This window comes from Copadichromis virginalis, linkage group LG7 (genome assembly GCF_057382275.1).
Source record: "Copadichromis virginalis isolate Kocher_CV1m ecotype Utaka linkage group LG7, C_Virginalis_male_GT1.1, whole genome shotgun sequence".
Lineage (NCBI taxonomy): Eukaryota > Metazoa > Chordata > Actinopteri > Cichliformes > Cichlidae > Copadichromis > Copadichromis virginalis.
In genome coordinates this window covers 30,963,029-30,980,716 of record NC_140624.1, presented here as the reverse complement: position 1 = coordinate 30,980,716, position 17,688 = coordinate 30,963,029, and the positions used below count along the sequence as shown (strand labels likewise).

General features: G+C 41.0%; 3 protein-coding genes and 1 pseudogene across 4 annotated transcripts; 2 read left to right on the top strand and 2 right to left on the bottom strand.

Moving 5' to 3' along the window:
- The first annotated feature begins 3,170 nt into the window (after positions 1-3,170).
- LOC146705353 (single-strand DNA endonuclease ASTE1-like) lies at positions 3,171-7,628 on the top strand. Its single transcript, XM_085465184.1, has 4 exons — positions 3,171-4,433; positions 4,540-4,744; positions 5,871-6,036; positions 6,117-7,628. Exons 1-4 carry the CDS (start codon positions 3,171-3,173, stop codon positions 6,730-6,732), a joined length of 2,250 nt encoding a protein of 749 aa, XP_085321310.1. The 3' UTR covers positions 6,733-7,628.
- A 1,802-nt stretch (positions 7,629-9,430) lies between these two features.
- On the bottom strand, positions 9,431-11,438 carry LOC146705352 (mitochondrial outer membrane protein SLC25A46-like). The gene is made up of 2 exons (XM_085460997.1): positions 11,412-11,438; positions 9,431-10,027 (listed from the first exon to the last, which is right to left on the bottom strand). Exons 1-2 carry the CDS (start codon positions 11,436-11,438, stop codon positions 9,431-9,433), a joined length of 624 nt encoding a protein of 207 aa, XP_085317123.1.
- LOC146705351 (uncharacterized) lies at positions 9,996-13,956 on the top strand (annotated as a pseudogene). The gene is made up of 3 exons (XR_014921346.1): positions 9,996-10,051; positions 11,819-11,975; positions 12,051-13,956. The product of XR_014921346.1 is annotated as an uncharacterized LOC146705351 (transcript).
- Positions 13,957-14,949: 993 nt separating this feature from the next.
- LOC146705350 (single-strand DNA endonuclease ASTE1-like) lies at positions 14,950-17,681 on the bottom strand. The gene is made up of 4 exons (XM_085465183.1): positions 16,521-17,681; positions 16,216-16,414; positions 15,819-15,987; positions 14,950-15,740 (listed from the first exon to the last, which is right to left on the bottom strand). Exons 1-4 carry the CDS (start codon positions 17,679-17,681, stop codon positions 15,473-15,475), a joined length of 1,797 nt encoding a protein of 598 aa, XP_085321309.1. The 3' UTR covers positions 14,950-15,472.
- Between the last annotated feature and the right edge of the window lie 7 nt (positions 17,682-17,688).

Genomic DNA, 17,688 nt, shown 5'->3' with positions numbered 1-17,688 from the left:
GAGTACGCTTGGGGAGTGTGATTGTGTGTACAGCGTCTCTTTATGTTTGTCTCCACGTTGGTTGAGTGTGGAGTGAGTGCATATGAGAGCATGAGGGGGGGAATGGATGTTTGTGTCTGTGTGTGCCTGTATGTCTGTGTCTATATGTCAGGTTGGGTATCAGACGCCACCTCTCTGGGGACACCTCAGGCCCTCCAAGGTTTGGAGGCCTATCTCCACCTACCACCTCTTCCCCTGCCGGTGGCGGACTCCCTCAGGTGTCGGTGCGTTGGTGGTTCTTTGTATCTGGGGATGGGCGTCCAGGTACACACCGGCTCACTCCTTGGCGGCCGCTTATCGGGGCCTGGAGCCTGGGGCTCGCTCGGGCCCCTTCGGGGGTGGGGTGCCCCCGGCCTCTCGGCCTGGGGCTCGGTCACTCAGGCACAGCTGGCGGCCGGCGGAGCTCACGGGCGCGTCACTGCAACTCCCCCTGGCTTCTGCTCCGCGGCTGCTGAGTGAACCCTCATCTGGGACTCTCCTCAGCTCTTACTGGGACAGTGGCGCGGCTGCCCCTCTGTTGGTCTTCCTTGGTCTCTTGTGTTCTGGGGACCTCCGGATGTCTGGAGTTTTGATCTCCTCCATACCTGCTTCACACCCTGGAGGACGGGGCTGTGGCCCCCCCACACTCCCTAGCAGATCGTTACATGGAGAAACCTTTGGAATACAAGCGCGCTGATCCACACAGGTATGCACACGGGTGTTCACTGCTCGTAGACCCAAATTACACCTTTCTTGGCTGCTACTTCGAAGCACATCTGTCCTGCGTGCTGCACAACAACATTGAATATTTAGTATTTACTGCTGTTTACACTTAGCTAGATTAATGCGATGGTGTTGTGTTTAGTATGTTGCTTTGTTTTTTTTTTGTCTTTTTTTTGCTTGTTTTCTATTCTTCTCTCAACAGGTGATCCAGGAGATTTTTATTTTTTTTCTCCCCCCCTTTCTCACTGTCCCTCTCCCCTTCTGTTTTTCCTTTCTTTCCTCTTTCTTTCTCCCTTTCCTATCCCTCACTCATGTCTGTCCCGTCTGTAACATCTGAAAATAAAACATAATAAATAATAAAAACAAAGATCGACCAAATGGACCAATACGGCAATGCCACGATGATCCATTTGGCAAAGTAAATCCATTGGGTATCCTTGTTGGTCTTCAGACAACAATTCTGATGGCTAAAGAACCAAATGGGACAGGGGAGAAAAAACAACAACAAAAAAAAAAAACAACCATCATATGTCAAAGAACCTTTTTATTTTGTGAATGGTTCTTCAGCTATTACAAATGGTTCTTTAAAGAATAAAAGGTTCCTTATCCTTAGCTATCTAGGTTCTAAAGATCCCCCCCCCCACCACCACACACACACAAACCCCAACCCTGCAAACCCACTGATCACAAATGATATGGTAATAGAATATGGAATTTATTACTAAGACATTTATGAATATGGAGAGTGAATAACTTCGTGGCTCAAGAGTTGGCAGTTCGTCTTGTAATCGGAAGGTTGCCGGTCCAACCCCGGCTCCGACAGTCTCGGTCGTTGTGTTCTTGGGCAAGACACTTCACCTGTTGCCTACTGGTGGTGGTGCCAATGTCCGGCAGCCTCACCTCTGTCAGTGCGCCCAATGGCGGCTGTGGCTACAATGTAGCTTGCCATCACCATTGTGTGAATGGGTGGATGACTGAATGTAGTGTAAAGCGCTTTGGGGTCCATAGGCACTAAGTAAAGTTGTCATGGTGCCGGTGTGTTTGTTAGAGCAGACCCAAAAGCAGACACTGGAGGCGAGCCTTTATTTCGACTGAAAATATGAAACACCAAGCATAACTATGTGAAACTATGACTGTGACTAGATGGAATGAGGAAAATTGGCAGACGTCCTGACAATGATGTCATACACACATGAGGTGATGAGGGGAAGTGGAGACACATGAGGAAACAGCTGACTAGGATGAACATAATGATGCACAGGAAATGTAAACTAAAACACAACGACATGAAAACTGGACTTGACAAGACAGGCATGACAGCATTAACCAGGCAGACCAGAAACATGACACATAAGACACAATAAACAACAATGGGAACTTTAAGACATGGGAAGACGACCCAAAGGAGACCTAATAAACAATTAATAATAACTACAACTAAGGAACCCAGGACCTAATGCCAAAAGGACTAACTATAAACAATGAATATCAAAATACAAGAAAACAAAAGGTCATACGACCCCGGACTGTGACAAAAGTGCTATACAAATACAGGCCATTTTAAATTAACAATCCATTCAGGGGAAATTAGACACATTCAAAGTTTTCAATTTTAGTTAAGAATTACTATTTTCTGCTTCAAGACATTACTTTTGAAAATATTATATACATATATTAGAAAATGTAGCATAATGATAATACTAGTTATTGTGAACTTTACAAACCACCCAGCAGTATGTAAAGTCAAATTATAAAATAAAATAAGTAAATAACAATTTCAAAATGTCAATGTAATGAACACACTTATGCATATGTTCATTCAATACTTATAATAATGTAACATTTTGTATGTAGAATGTTTAGTTTTGGCAAAGCACACTGCTTAGGTAAATGATCTGAATACTTGTTCGTCACTGAGCAATTTATTAATATGTCTTTCGAGCCAAATGACAAGGAGAGAGAGGGAGTGACGTTAGAACGCGCCAGCTGTGGGCCTTGAACTTTCTAAGGGGAAAAAACTCTTTCTCATGGATGGTGACAGCAAAGCTCTGGATTCTGGGACTGTTGGAAAAGGTAAAACATTTTCATTACAACATTTTTACGGTTTTGTTTTTGCTACGTGTCATTGTAGCTTTAATGTTGCGCTAACAATAATGGTTAGCTATGCTAGGTATGTTAGCTGCTGACGTTAACGCAATTTAGTATCTGGTATACAGAACTGTTTTCCTAACAAAACCACTGTTATAATTAAGTGAAGGTGCTCCCAACTAATTTGAACCTTAAGCTTCTAAAATATGTGGTTCAACTGGGTGTGACAGTTTCTGTGTGGGTGTGTACCTATATGTTGTTTCCATAGGTACATAAAAATCTACAGACACAGAGGCAAAACCACAATAACTACGGCTCGCCTTCATACTCTTCAAGGAATCATGGGGATTTCAAAGTTACAGAGAATGATAGATGATTTGTGTTTCTGTGAAGAGGTTAAAGTAGAAAAAACAAGTCTCATTATTGATGGTGCAGCTCTTTATTATTGTTTGTATTATAATTCTGATCCAAAGCTGGACCAGCGCTGTGGAGGAGATTATCCTGGATTTAAAGACGATGTCTGTAAGTTCTTTGAGGCTTTGAAGGACTGTGAAGTCACTCCATACATCTTCTTGGATGGAGCTGCAGGATCAGAGAAGCAGAAAACTCTTCATTCGCGTCTAAAGCATAGACTAGAAAATGCAAAGAGAATAGCAGAGAGTGAGCCTGACGCTGCACCACAAGGATGTAACGTCTTACCACCTCTGGTAAAAGATGTCTTCATAGAAATCTTGAAGGAGAAAGACATAGAGTTTAAACAGTGTTTAGGAGAGGCAGACCCTGAAGTTGTTTCTGCTGCAAATCAGAAACAATGTGCTGTGCTGTCCCATGACGCAGATTTCTGCATCTATGATGTGAACAAAGGTTTCCTTCATCTTGACAACTTTGAGTGGAAAAGAAAGAAGGATGGCAAAATTCCTGCTAAGCTCTACACACGTTCAAAGTTTTGTGAGCATTTTAAATTGGACCCTGCTCTCATGCCAGTCTTTGCTTCAATAGCAGGAAATGATTATTCAAGATTAGAAGGCAATGTTACCTTTGCAAATGAATCATCTTCATCTGGTGAGTACAGCATTATAAGACTGGATGGTATGCTCAGGTTTTTAAGTAAAGTGAATCTGCATGGTTTGAACGACTCACAGAAGAGAGAACGTGCTCTGAGTCAAGCTTTAAGTCATGTTGGTAAAGAAGAAAACCAAACTTTCAAACTCTCCATTCAAAAGTATGTTCAACCAGAAAAAACAAGTTCTGAGTTGCCATCATGGGTGAGTAAAAAAGTTGAGCGTGGAGAAATCACCACTTTCGTCATAAGTGTTGTGGATCAGAAGACAATGATGCTGCCTGCTCTTGTGGAGGACTTTTCACAGCACAGTAGTTACACAGCTGCTTACCCCATCAGACAGTACTTCTATGGACTGTTAATTGGAGGTCAGATGTGCACTGAATATGACAGGGATAGAGAAGAGATCAAAGACAAACGTGTCCCATCCATAGGGAAACAACTGCAACTAGAGCACAAACTGTTAACTAAAGATGTACAAGCTCTCCTGCCAGATTTGAGCAGTGATGAACAGAAGAATCTGCAACTACAGCGTCTGCATAAGGTACTGATGTTATTCATGAAATATGTGTTTAATTACTCTGACAGGTCATAGATGTGTTTCTGTGGTACACGTGAGCATCTTGTCTGTGTGGTACCTTTCTGTGCAGGCTCCTGAGGGTTTGCGTCGCAGAGTGTTTGAAGAAGCTCTGCAGGTTCAGACTTCAGCCTTAGAAAACATCCCCGACCAGCTGAAGCTGCCAGTCTGTGTGACTGTTTTCTGGTTTAACAACTTAAAGCTTGGCCAAAAAGCTGAAACTGTCCACTGCCTCCACGCCCTCCTGCTGGGGTTTGTGTGTGATCGTGATGGTCCAGGTAAGTCTCTGAGCTCACTGAGCAACATGACTGATATTTTACTAGCAAATACATGGAAATATGTGTAAATCAGTATTTTCACTCATTACTTTATTAGTAACACTTGTGATACGCCTGCTATTGTTTTCACTCCTAATTAGTGTTGTTGTTTATTTTGTTCTCTTTGTGTCTGTCATTGAAGTGGACTAATTATTAGGAACATCTAAATGTGATTCAGCCCAAAAAGCATCAAAAATAATATAAAAGTGTGAAATAAGGTGAGATGCATGTTTCAGTTTAAGTGGTCCCAATATGACCTCGATGATATAAGAGAGATAAGACTTTATTGATCCCGTGGTGGGGAAATTTGTGCATTACCTCAGCTCAGGTACGGATAGCAGAAGAAAAATTGAAAAAAATACAAATAAAATATAAACAAATACAAAATAAGTAAGATAATACGCTACATGCAATGGTTGCATACACAGTATGTGATTATGGATAGAGGGTTGTGGAAATATGCAAGTAACTATTCTACCACTACTATTACTATGTAAGTAATAATATCATTGAATGAGGAGGAAAATACATTATATTTATACATTATATTTATACATTATATTTCATAGATTTTGCTAATAAAGTAGACATCTACATGACATCATAACCTGAGCAGAGTTAGATTAGGCTTAGTTTGTCTCTCAGACTGGAGAGATGGTTTTAGAGACAGCTGAATGAAGGTCACAGGTCTGCAAGCATCACACTGTTTTCAAGCCAATATGTCCCACTGCTGATTGAAAGGAAAAAAAAGGAAATCAGCGTTCATTATTCTGCTGTAACTCTGTGAAACATAGTTTATTAGCTGTATTTCTTATAAATTGGCATTTTGTTACAGTTTCACAAAGACAGTTAAGTCTGAACATTTAAATTTTACAGTTATCTACATAATTACATTCTTTATGGTTAAGGAAGTGGGTCCACATAGACTATTTATACAGAGGATATTTCCCTGCATGTTACAGCAGGTTATAGTCTCTTTGAAAGCAGTCAGCAGATGGACTGTAGTCAGAGTTCCTGATGCTTCCACACAAACTGCTGCTGGTCTCTGGTTCTGTGTCACTGAAACTTTGTCTTATTTTGTCTGTAGAGGACGAGTTTGAGAGGAAGATGAAAACTTTAAAGGATGCAGCTATCAGGAGGAAATGGCAGCCCCGTGTGGCTCATGCTTTCAGCCAATGGCTGTGCTGCATGAGGCAGAGCCTCCACCTGAACCAGCTGCTGTGTTCCCCTCTACCAGAACCTCAGTGTGCCCGGTAAACACCAGACCAATGATGCGCTCCACAGATGTGTAACACACTTCATCAACTTTAACTGAGATTTTCTGCTTTGTCAGGCTTTACTGTGGACCTCTCCTTCATCGGCTGGCAGATGAAGAGACGTTTGAAAAACTACTGAAAACACTGAGAGGAAAAAAGAAGAAATTATATCAGGATTTAAAGACCATTTTTCATCTACTCGCACGGAAAAAAACTCTGGTTATTGGCGACTCTGTTCTTAAAGATGTGGACCCAGAGATTCCAGCAACTACACTCACATACAGATCAGGGGCCACAGCAGGCGACATTGAGGCTAAACTGAAACTCCTGGCTCAGGATGAACATAGATTTGATAAAATTGTAATTCATGTCAGCAATAACGACATCCAGAATCATCAACTGGAGGTCATAAAACCTAAAATTGAGTCGGTGTGTAACTTTGCAAAAACGATGTCGGATTCTGTAGGTTTCTCTGGTCCCCTCCCCAGTCGAACCAATGCTCACATCATTAGAAGCCTGTCATCGTTTAACTGCTGGCTGTCTAACTGGTGTCCAGAAAACAATGTGGGCTTCATAAATAACTGGAAAATGTTTGGGTTAAAACCTGGTCTCATTGAGAGCAACCACATCTATCCAACTCGCGAGGGTGCAGATCTCATTTCTAGAAAACTGGCCAAGTTTATTCTGAGTTAAAAACAGAAAGCTGAGGTGTTTTCAGTGTTACATTATTATATTAGATAGTCTGACTCACCTGGTGACATTCTCAGTCTAATGCACATTTTAAAGAAACAGCAGATGTTTTCTATTCAACACAAATGCTCTTTGACAATGAAAGTTAAGAACACAGAGAAATGCAGTGACGCAGGTTCGGGAGCGACGGCTTCCTCACCTCCTCCCTGCTTTTGTCTTTTGGATAAACATGATGACATTTTAGAAACTGAAAGTAATGCATGAATAAAACTTGACCCTACCTCTAAATTAAATACATTAAGTAGAAAAGAAAAAGTAAACCAGTGAAATATAGAAGCAGGCTATCGGTTTGGTTTGTTTTATAACTGAACTGAATGAAAGTGGGCTGACGAAGAGGAGTCTTTGAGCAGCCGGAAGCTGAAGAAAGCAGGACGATGTGTCTAACAAGCAGCAGCTGAGAGAGGAAGCGGAGGAACACATCAATGTTTTATCAGAGTCTGTCTGTTATTTGTTCTTTGCTGTAACAAGAGACCGAGGTGGACATATTTAGCAGGTATTGTCTAACAACACATGATTAGCACAGGAAGTTAATTCACTGCAGTTTTATTTATATAGCCCCAAATCACAACAGTCGGCTCAAGGAGCTTATTTTAAGATAAAGAAAATGCTTTAATGTTCATGAAAGGATGAAGATATTTAATGTGTTTGTTATAACAGCTTAATTATCATTTGTGCCTGCAGTGTGACCATGCAGTGGTCCACAAATCTGGAATAATTTTCAAATCACTTCAAAAACATTAACATCTTTCTCTTCAAATGCAACACAACAGTTGCAACAAAATCTTTTAAATATAATTGTATATTTTATTATATAATGCAAATTATGAATACTGTAAAATATGTCTGATTTTGAAAGAATTTTTCTTGTGATAGAGTACTTATTTCTGTCTACATATACTGGATTATATATACTGAATTTTTATCATTATTGTGTTTTTCTGGATCATTTAGTGATTTAGCTTGGTGTTATAGTTTACATATTTAAAAATGTAGATGTATTTTTCTGTATATTATCTCAAGTTTTGGGCCAAATAACTATTACAACCAAATAACTCTACAAATAACTACCTTATACGTTATGATCTTGAAATTCGTATTTCATTTGTGAATAAACGGAAACTGTTTCTCAGAGACTTTTCCGTCAGTTTCTGAATTTATTGTCAGGCTTTTGCTTGTATGTCGCAGCACTCTGCAAATTACTTTTGAATAAAGTTACACAGATCAATAACGAGTTTGTTCCTGTTCCATGTGAACTATCCAAATAAAGCTGGAGGTTAAGAATAAAGCATTGGTGATGTTTTCCTCTCATCTCCTTAGTCCTGTTTGGAAATAAAGAGAATCTCAGACAGACGCTTATTTTCACCCCAGTTAAAGTATCTGTATTAAAAGTCAATCCACATGTTTTCTCTGTATTACTGTAAAGTCTTTAGAATCAGAATCAGAATACTTTATTGATCCCTGGGGGAAATTATTTTTTGTTACAGTGCTCCATTTTAAACCAATATTAAGACAAGACAGACAATACACTAACTAAGAATAGTATAATATATACATATATATACATACATAAGTCACTCATAAATAAATAGTTGGAAAAGAAACATGTGTAGCTGTAGTAGCAAACAGTGTGTTACACTTTAATATAAAGCGCTTTTAGGAAACTTATATAAATATAATCGAACTGAACTAAGGGCTCTACAGGGAAATGCTTTACCTTACTGTAAACAGCTTCACCTTGTGGAAGAACACAGTTATTACAACCAGTAACGCTGCAGTCTCCACCGGTCAGGTTATTATCTGCAGCTGAAAACATTGAAGCAGACTTTAGAAAGTACCCCTGCTACCTGTGACACGTACAGGAGCCTCTGTGATGGTTTTTCTCACGTCTCAAATGTCTGTCCTCCACCTCTGAGCAAGAAACCCTTATCATGCTGAGGGAGATCTCTGCTCCTGACATAAGGAGAGAAGAGGCTGCAGGAGTTTTTACCTTCACAGTGCTGTGACACAGATGCAGTCACATTTTTAAAACTTTCAAAATAAGTCAGAAAAGTTTGAAATTTCTTCTATGAAACTTAAAAAGCTGAATTTCAAAATAATCCAAATTAATCCATTTAAAAATGTTTCAAAAAGAAGAAAAATGTCAAATTAACATTGATTTATTTCACATTTAAACATTTACAGACACCATTACACCTTACACCAGCTTAAACAGACACTTATTTTGAAAAGCCAGGCTCATCTCATCCAAGTATCGCTTTAGAGACCAATCGATCAGAAATAATTTCGTCTAAATCTACACTGAACTTTTTAAATTTTTTTTTTTACAACTTTATACAAAAACATCTGTTTACATGTTTGTTTGTATATCAGTAGTGGGTGACCAATCAGCTGTCAGAGCTGAACAAAAACACAGGAAGTGATGCTCAGTTTACGTGAAGGAAAACAACTGCCACCACTGTTTGTCCAAACATAAGCAGGAAGTGACATCATTGGGGAGGAGGTGACACAATCTGGTGATTCTTAGTGGTTGCTAGGTAACAGGACTCAAGTGCTGATGTCGTCACACGAGCAGGTCTTTTTCGTCTCATTTACAAGATGAGAAATGTCCTGTTGTCATGACAACAGTCTCTGTAGTAACAACCTAGCTGGCCTTGGCATCCAGCAGCAGCACCCTCATCAGCGTCCTGGCGGCGGCCAGCAGCGCTCCGTGCAAAGCATACTGGGCTACCAGCACGCCAAAACCTCGGTAGAAGCCAGCCCCGCCTTCCTTGCGGCTGATGGCGTGCAGGCAGTCAGAGAAGCCATCATACTGCGTGTTTACGGGCACTACCAGCGGGCTCCCGCCATTTCCCACCGCGACCACTCCATCGGTGGCATCAATGATGGTGCGCGTACCCTGCAGAGCCAGGCGATGTAGCACCGTCTCAAGAGGAAACAACACCACGTCAGCTACCAGAGAACCCGCCCAAGATGCCGCCAGCTCGGGGAAGTAGGCATCCAGTGGATTGGATGGTTCTGCCCGCTGCTTCTTGCTACGCTGGTGCAGCCACAGCACCACCCACTGGATGGAGGTAGCCACGGCATAGCGCAGAATGGCATGCAGCGCAGCGGGAAGCAGCAGGCATCTGAGAGGAAGCAGGCGACAACTGTGAGGTGCGCCGACACCCAGCAGTCGAGCAACACCCTCACGGACGCAGTCCAGCAGGCCAGAGGACGACTCATCCCGCACAATCTCGCTCTGAAGATGGAGAGAGGAACACAGGTCCGATCAAATGATCAATTTAAAAAAAACAACAACAACAACAAAAAAAAAAAACCACACACACACACACACACACACACACACACACACACACACACACACACACACACACACACACATATACACACACACATACATACACACACACACACACACACACACACACATCCAGCTAATCATTGCTCTAAATCAGCGGTTCCCAACCCCCGGGCCTCGGACCGTGAGTGAGTCGTTTGGTGCCGGGCCACAAGAGTTGAGGCTCAGGTGTGAAATGTATAGTTTTAAGGGTTTTTATCGGTTTTCAGCGTTATTTTGTTATCGTTTTTATCGTTAACTCGTTTTCCTTGGTCTTTTCACGTGTGTTATGAATAAATCTTCTTTTTTTCGGTACCGGTACTAGTTTTATTTTATTGTATTTATCCGCGACACCTTAAAGGCCGGTCCGTGAAAATATTGTCGGGCATAAACCGGTCCGTGGCGCAAAAAAGGTTGGAGACCGCTGCGTACGCTGAGTACATAAACGAATATATTAAAATTTATAATATTGTTAAAAATGTGACACGTGAGAAGGTGTGTCTTTGACTGTTACTGTATAACTTATTTTCAGACTAGTTGACAAATTATGCTCTGGTCATTTGAAGTTACCAAGATAGATGTCCTTTTGTAATATAGTAAAATTTTCTTTGCACATTTCCTTTATCCACCATCTTACATTAAACTAAGAAGAGTCGTAGAGCTGAAGCAGGTAGCATCAACACATAAATCTATTTGTGCTGCCGGCTTAAATCACAAGATTACCTCTGGCTGAAAAGCTGTCGATTTTTCTTTTTTGCACAAATTAATTCAGGTTCACACTAATTCTGTTCACAGCTCCAACAAAATGGGGATAAACACAATTAGATTGAATTACAATTGGATGGAAGTCGAGGACAAAGGGAAGGAAGCTTAGGATGAGGAGGAAGAGAAGCAGCCGGAGCGTTTTTAGGGATCTCTATGATGTCATTGAGGTTTTCTTTCATTAATATGGTCCTCTCACAAAAAAGATGACCTAGTTCACCTACTTCCTGTATTAAATAGTGATGTGGAAAAATGGTAAATGGCCTGCATTTGTATAGCGCTTTACTTAGTCCCTAAGGACCCCAAAGCACTTTACACTACATTCAGTCATCCACCCATTCACACACACATTCACACACTGGTGATGGTAAGCTACAGTGTAGCTACAACTGCCCTGGGGCGCACTGACAGAGGCGAAAACCACAGAGCAGGCACGTATAGTGCATCTGGATCAAATCTCTAAGACTGACTAAGATCTGTATTATAGTTTTAGTCTTAAGACCTTATGTTATATATTTATCACCCTTGTGATAAAACCCAGGTCAGCCATTGATCCAAGTTGTGCCCTGAAAACAGGAAAGTCGTCTGCATACAGGAGAACTTTAATAGCAGGCTTGTAAGAAGTGAGGATTGTACTCACATTTGCTGCAAACTCTCGTTGTAATTCTGTCACCCTGTTTTGATGCAGAATTCATTTCAAATCAGGCAAGAACGGGACTTTGTTTTATAATGTGTTCTTGTGAATTGAATGTATATCGCATACATTTGACTTGGGTTCCAGTCCTTCTTTCTGGAAGACAACAATTGCAGGTAGGTGGCCAAAAAACTTTTCCAAATACCTCCACGTGATCAAGCCTGGATTTAGAAAAGAATAGCAAAACAAATTCTGCACTTCCTGCACAAATCTGCAATTTGTGTTTGTGTGTTCAGAGGCTGTGGCGAGAGGCGGGACCTTGGCTCATCCAGCAGTACAGCCTGACCGGGACATTAGGGCACCCTGCATGCTCGGCTGATGGCAGGGAGGGAGTGCAGATGCCGCTGGGATGAGATGAACGCCAAACTGGAGTCCATCACAGGTCGACTGCAGGTATGCCAGTCAGACCTTCTGAGGAGGGTTTCACTTTTCTCTCTTCTTCTTAATTGACTCTTTTCTCTCTCTCAGCTCCTTGTGTCAGAGTGGGAGGTGTTTGAAGCACATGGGAGGAGCTTGTCATTAGTTGGCTGATATGGATGTCCGCTTGAGTGAGGCTGACCAGCTGACACAAAACACCTGTGAAAAACTGAAACAACTGCAGGTTTGGGTTGTTTTGATATGACACATATGTCAGAGACATTGTCCTAAACTGGACTAACAAAGGACCATGAGTCCAACATGAAACTTACCGTAAATAACGTAAGGCTGACGTTTGTTGATAATTTTCAAAAAATAGTTGTTGAAATATTTTTGCTGAACATGCAAACATCTACTGATGAAAATGTGTTGATTTATTGGTCTGTTATGAAGCTATTGCTATTTCTAATGTGTTTTATCACTTTCTGATGTTTTATTAATTAAACAATACATGTATTGATTGTTGTGTTATTCTAGTGTAGTTTTCCTTTTGGCTCTCGGAGGAGGCGGACACACTTTTTCTCCTCTCCTCTCCCTTATCTTCCCTGCTTAGTTCTTATGTCCTTGTCTAGTCTCGTGTTTTTTTGTATTACTTTCCCTAGAACAGTCTCTCACAGCCTGTTTCTAAAACCTAAAGAGAATTATGGATTTGATCAACTGGTCTCTGAATGCTATTGACACCCTTTTCTCAACGAGAAGTCTGGGCTCGGGAGAGCCCGAGTGCCCTGGAGGGACTTTCCCTGCCAGATACACGATGGACGGGTGGCAGGAATGGAGGGTCGTGTGCCTGGCGGGACTGTCAATCGAGGACGCTGAAGATATCTATCTATTCGGAACCATGATAACAGGGTTCTTGCTGATTGGAGCTGGCTTCGCCCTGGCTTATCGGAAGATTAAGAAAGCGGAACCGGCTGTTCCAACCCCCCCAAGGCTGCCCGCTGGGATTGAAATGATGGGACGAGGTGCGACTTCTCAGAATGGGCTCATTGAGAGCAGCATGGTTAAGACCTTGGAGATGCTTACAGCTGCCGTGAATACTCAGAATAACACCTCTGAGCATATATTGGGTTACATCAAGGAGAGGCCTGCTCAGAATAACACCTTTGAGTGAAAGTTGGATTACATTGTGGAACAGCTGACTGCAGTCGTGAGTTCTCAGAATCAGCTCTCTGAGCAAAAGAATGACAACACCAGCAAGTTTGATACCATCATGGGGAAGCTCGCGGTTCTTCAACGGGAGTTTGAGAGACCAGTGTCGGAGTGTTAAAGAACAGCTTTGAAATTCTCATGAGTTGTTGCAAAAGACAAATTACCATCATAATCCGGCTACCCCTTCAGCGCCAGCTGTGGGCTCAAGGCTGGAGCTGAACAAAAACTCCCTGATAACGACTGTGTTTAGTCTGTTCCTTCCCATTCCATGCAAGGCCACCTGGGTTGGCTGGAAGACTTAGCCTGGCAGGGCGAAGGACACTGTCTCAGCTGAACTATGGACACGCACACACATACATATACTGATACTGATAAGCACTCACTGACGCATCACCCTCCCTACCCCAGATCCCACGCCACCTCCAACGCTTACCTCCCCTCTGATGTGGACATCGGGTCAGCTGGAGGCGCAGTCGAAGATTGTAGCGGTCCCAGATCAGATGTACACACTGGAACTCTTTCCCATGTTGCTTGTCTGTGTTTATTGTGCTATGGTGTGTTGATATCTGTGCATTCCTGTATTATCCTTTTGTGTTACACATTTCAATGTTTTTTTTCCTCGCTACCCGGGCTGACCTGTCTCCCCAATGTGATGTTTGTGTATTTTATGTACGGTCGGCAAGGTCTGTCATCTTGGTTGTGGGCAAAAGACCTGCAACTGACAAATAAAGGCTATCTCATCTCATTAATATGTATTTATTTATAGTGTAGTAGAAATATTTAATTATTACTGTTTAAATGACTAATGTGTGACATGTATTAGTAGTGATGTTGTGCTGAGGATTAAAATGCCCTTTTTTTGGTATACGACAAAATGGCAATAAACCATTAATATATGTCTATGTGCCTGTATTTATTTTACCCTACTCAAATTAAATTTATGATACATTTTATTTTGAAAGATTTATAGTGGTTCTTTAAAGAACCACTCAAAATAGGTTCTTTAAAATGGTTCTTTAAATACCTTTTTAACAATGGTTCTTCAAATAACCATTGTAAAAAAAAAGAGGTTCTTTGAAAAACCATTTAAGGTGCCCCAAAGAACCATTTCTTAAAGGTCCTTTAATGAACCACTGAAAGAAATAGTTCTTCAAAGAACCATTGTTTTTAAGGTTCTTTGTGACACTAAAAGGTTCTTCTATGGCAGTTTTGGTTCCAGTTGGCACCTTTATTTTTCTGAGTGTAAGAGAGATGAATTTGCATTTAAGCTGATGTTTAGATTCATTCACTGAATTCCAACTTTATACCGTCTAATACAAAGACAGTATAAACAGTATACTGTCAGTGTAGGGGACATCAGACATGATAGTTTCAGGCTGTGTACATCTTGTTGAATTCAGTTGTATAAATCCACAAAGAGGAGCAGGTCAGCTGATCACATCATACACACAAAGAAAATCTACTGAAGCTCACTTGTGCTTGTGTGGGAAAAAATATTGTGAATTGTATTTTTTTTCCCATTGCTGAGCCACTACACAGATATTTGTGTTCCCCCAGCTGCCGAATCCAACTGTAACCCTTGACTGTTCTCATTTTAGTGTGTAGGTTTGGAGGCAAAGTCATCCTCTCCCAAACAACACCTCACCAAGAGGTAGGTGTTATTTATTTAAATTCTATAGCAATGCTTGTGTCCTACATAACAGAATAAAGAGTACATTCATTAGAATTCAGATTTAGACTGGAACAGCAATTTATTGTCATGTAATAATATTTTTATTATTCTATTAATATAATACAAGCTTTAATTACCTTTGTACAAAAATCCTAGTAGAATGTCCTTCAACAGGCTACTTTTTACTTCATTACTCTGAGTATACCATCTGAGTATACTCTGAGTATATTGCAGTGCTACTTTTTCACTTTTGCTTGAATAAAGAAGTTGCTTCAGCAATTAAACTTTTACCTGTATATATTTTGTTTATATACAGGTATCTGTACTTCTACTTATGTAAAGAATTTCTGTACTTTTGCCACTTATGACTACTTGTTACAAACGGTGAACAACACAATGATAATCAGGTTACTGAAGTCCCAAACAAAAAAATTATAAATCATTTCTGTGTTTATTGAACTGGATCAAACATATTTAGCCCATACTGCTAAAGATTTTTACCTACATGAAGAATGCATCACATTTGACCAACCCTCTACCTGAAAAATTGAGTTTAATCATAAAGACAAAGTGAATAATAAGAACTGTGTAATAGTCCTCCTTTGACCAGCAGCTCTTTTGTTCCTGCCAGGAGTAGCAACATCATTCAATTTCAATAATCACTTCTTTTTCTGCAATTTGTTCTTCTTCCCCCCCTCTTTTTTTTCCTCTTTTTTGTCTCCCACTCCCCATTAGAGGACTCCATGTCAGTAGAGGAAACCTCAACCCTAGAGGACTGAGAGGATCCCTCTCCAGAATATGGATTACAAACAGTCTTTAGGTTCTCATACAATTCCTTCTTTTCTCCTCTCAGTGTTTTCTGTACTTCTTCAATCTTGTCTTCATCTGCCAGCCGATGAAGAAGAGGTCCACAGTAAAGCCTGATAAAGCAAAATCTCAGTTAAAGTTGATGAAGTGTGTTAAACGTCTGTGGAGCGCATCATTGGTCTGGTGTTTACCGGGCACACTGAGGTTCTGGTAGAGGGGAACACAGCAGCTGGTTCAGGTGGAGGCTCTGCCTCATGCAGCACTGCCATTGGATGAAAGCTTTAGCAACATGGGGCTGGGGCTGCCAGTTATTCACACCTTCATCCTTTAAAGTTTTCATCTTCCTCTCAAACTCGTCCTCTACAGACAAGATAAGACAAAGTTTCAGTGACACAGAACCAGAGACCAGCAGCAGTTTGTCTTCTTGTTCAGGCTGATCCACATCACACAAACGTCACACACGTCACACAAACTCTACAGTCCATCTGCTGACTGCTTTAAGAGAGACTAACCTGCTGAAAGGTGACTGTGAATAATAAACAGAATAATCAGATTTATGGAGCTGAAACTGTAGAAGTTGAGACCAACCTGGGCTATTGGGGTCACACACAAACCACAGCAGGAGGGCGTGGAGGACAGTTTCAGCTTTTTGGCCAAGCTTTAAGTTGTTAAACCAGAAAACAGTCACACAGATTGGCAGCTTCAGCTGGTTGGGGATGTTTTCTAAGGCTGAAGTCTGAACCTGCAGAGCTTCTTCAAACACTCTGCGACGCAAACCCTCAGGAGCCTGCACAGAAAGGTACCACACAGACAAGATGCTCACATGTACCACGGAAACACGTTTATGACCTGTCAGAGTAATTAAACACATATTTCATGAATAACATCAGTACCTTATGCAGACGCTGTAGTTGCAGATTCTTCTGTTCATCACTGCTCAAATCTGGCAGGAGAGCTTGTACATCTTTAGTTAACAGTTTGTAGAAGTACTGTCTGATGGGGTAAGCAGCGGTGTAACTACTGCGCTGTGAAAAATCCTCCACAAGAACAGGAGGCATCATTGACTTCTGATCCACGACACTTATGACGGAAGTGGTAAGTTTTCCAATCTCAACTTTTTTACGCACCCATGATGGCAACTTAGAACTTGGTTTTTCTGGTTGAACATATTTTTGAATGGAGAGTTTGAAAGTTTGGTTCTCTTTTTTACCAACATGATTTAAAGCTTGACTCAGAGCACGTTCTCTCTTCTGCGAGTCATTCAAACCATCCAGATTCGCTTTAGTTAAAAACCTGAGCATACCATCCAGTCTTTTAATGCTGTCCTCACCAGATGAAGATGATTCATTTGCAAAGGTACCTCTATCTTCTAATCTTGAATAATCATTTCCTGCTATTGAAGCAAAGACTGGCATGAGAGCAGGGTCCAATTTAAAATGCTCACAAAACTTTGAACGTGTGTAGAGCTTAGCAGGAATTTTTTCATCCTTTTTGCTTTTCCACTCAAAGTTGTCAAGATGAAGGAAACCTTTGCACAAATCAAAGATGTAAAAATCCTTATCAATGGACAGAACAGGACATTGTTTCTGATTTGCATCAGAAACAACTTCAGGGTCTGCCTCTCCTAAACACTGTTTAAACTCTATGCCTTTCTCCTTCAAGATTTCTATGAAGACATCTTTTACCAGAGGTGGTAAGACATTACATCCTTTTGGTACAACATCCTCAGGCTTTGTCGTCGCTATTGTCTTTGCTTTTTCCTCTGTGTCTTTTCGACGATACACAAGTGTTTTGTGCTTGTCAGGATCTGAGCCTCCATCCAGGAAGATGTATGGAGTGACTTCACAGACCTGCAGAGTCTTAAAGAAGTTACAGACCTCATCTTTGAATCCAGGATAATCTCCTCCACAGCGCTGGTCCAGCTTTGGATCAGACGTATAATACAAAGAATAGTACAGAGCTGCACCATCAATGATGAGACCTGTTTTTTCTATGTTAACCTCTTCATAGAGACACAAATCATCTATCATTTTCTTTAACTTTGAAACCTCCATGATTTAT

What these genes read in the sequence shown, in the direction of transcription:
- LOC146705353 (XM_085465184.1), top strand. Translation starts at nt 3,171, where the DNA reads ATGGGGATTTCAAAGTTACAGAGAATGATAGATGATTTGTGTTTCTGT. An exon ending in AACTACAGCGTCTGCATAAG is followed by an intron (nt 4,434 to 4,539) that starts GTACTGATGTTA and finishes CTTTCTGTGCAG; the next exon opens with GCTCCTGAGGGTTTGCGTCG. An exon ending in CCAGAACCTCAGTGTGCCCG is followed by an intron (nt 6,037 to 6,116) that starts GTAAACACCAGA and finishes CTGCTTTGTCAG; the next exon opens with GCTTTACTGTGGACCTCTCC.
- LOC146705352 (XM_085460997.1), bottom strand. Translation starts at nt 11,438, where the DNA reads ATGGCTGACCTGGGTTTTATCACAAGG. An exon ending in ACCTGGGTTTTATCACAAGG is followed by an intron (nt 10,028 to 11,411) that starts GTGATAAATATA and finishes CTCCATCTTCAG; the next exon opens with AGCGAGATTGTGCGGGATGA.
- LOC146705350 (XM_085465183.1), bottom strand. Translation starts at nt 17,681, where the DNA reads ATGGAGGTTTCAAAGTTAAAGAAAATGATAGATGATTTGTGTCTCTAT. An exon ending in AACTACAGCGTCTGCATAAG is followed by an intron (nt 16,415 to 16,520) that starts GTACTGATGTTA and finishes CTTTCTGTGCAG; the next exon opens with GCTCCTGAGGGTTTGCGTCG. An exon ending in CCAGAACCTCAGTGTGCCCG is followed by an intron (nt 15,741 to 15,818) that starts GTAAACACCAGA and finishes TTGCTTTATCAG; the next exon opens with GCTTTACTGTGGACCTCTTC.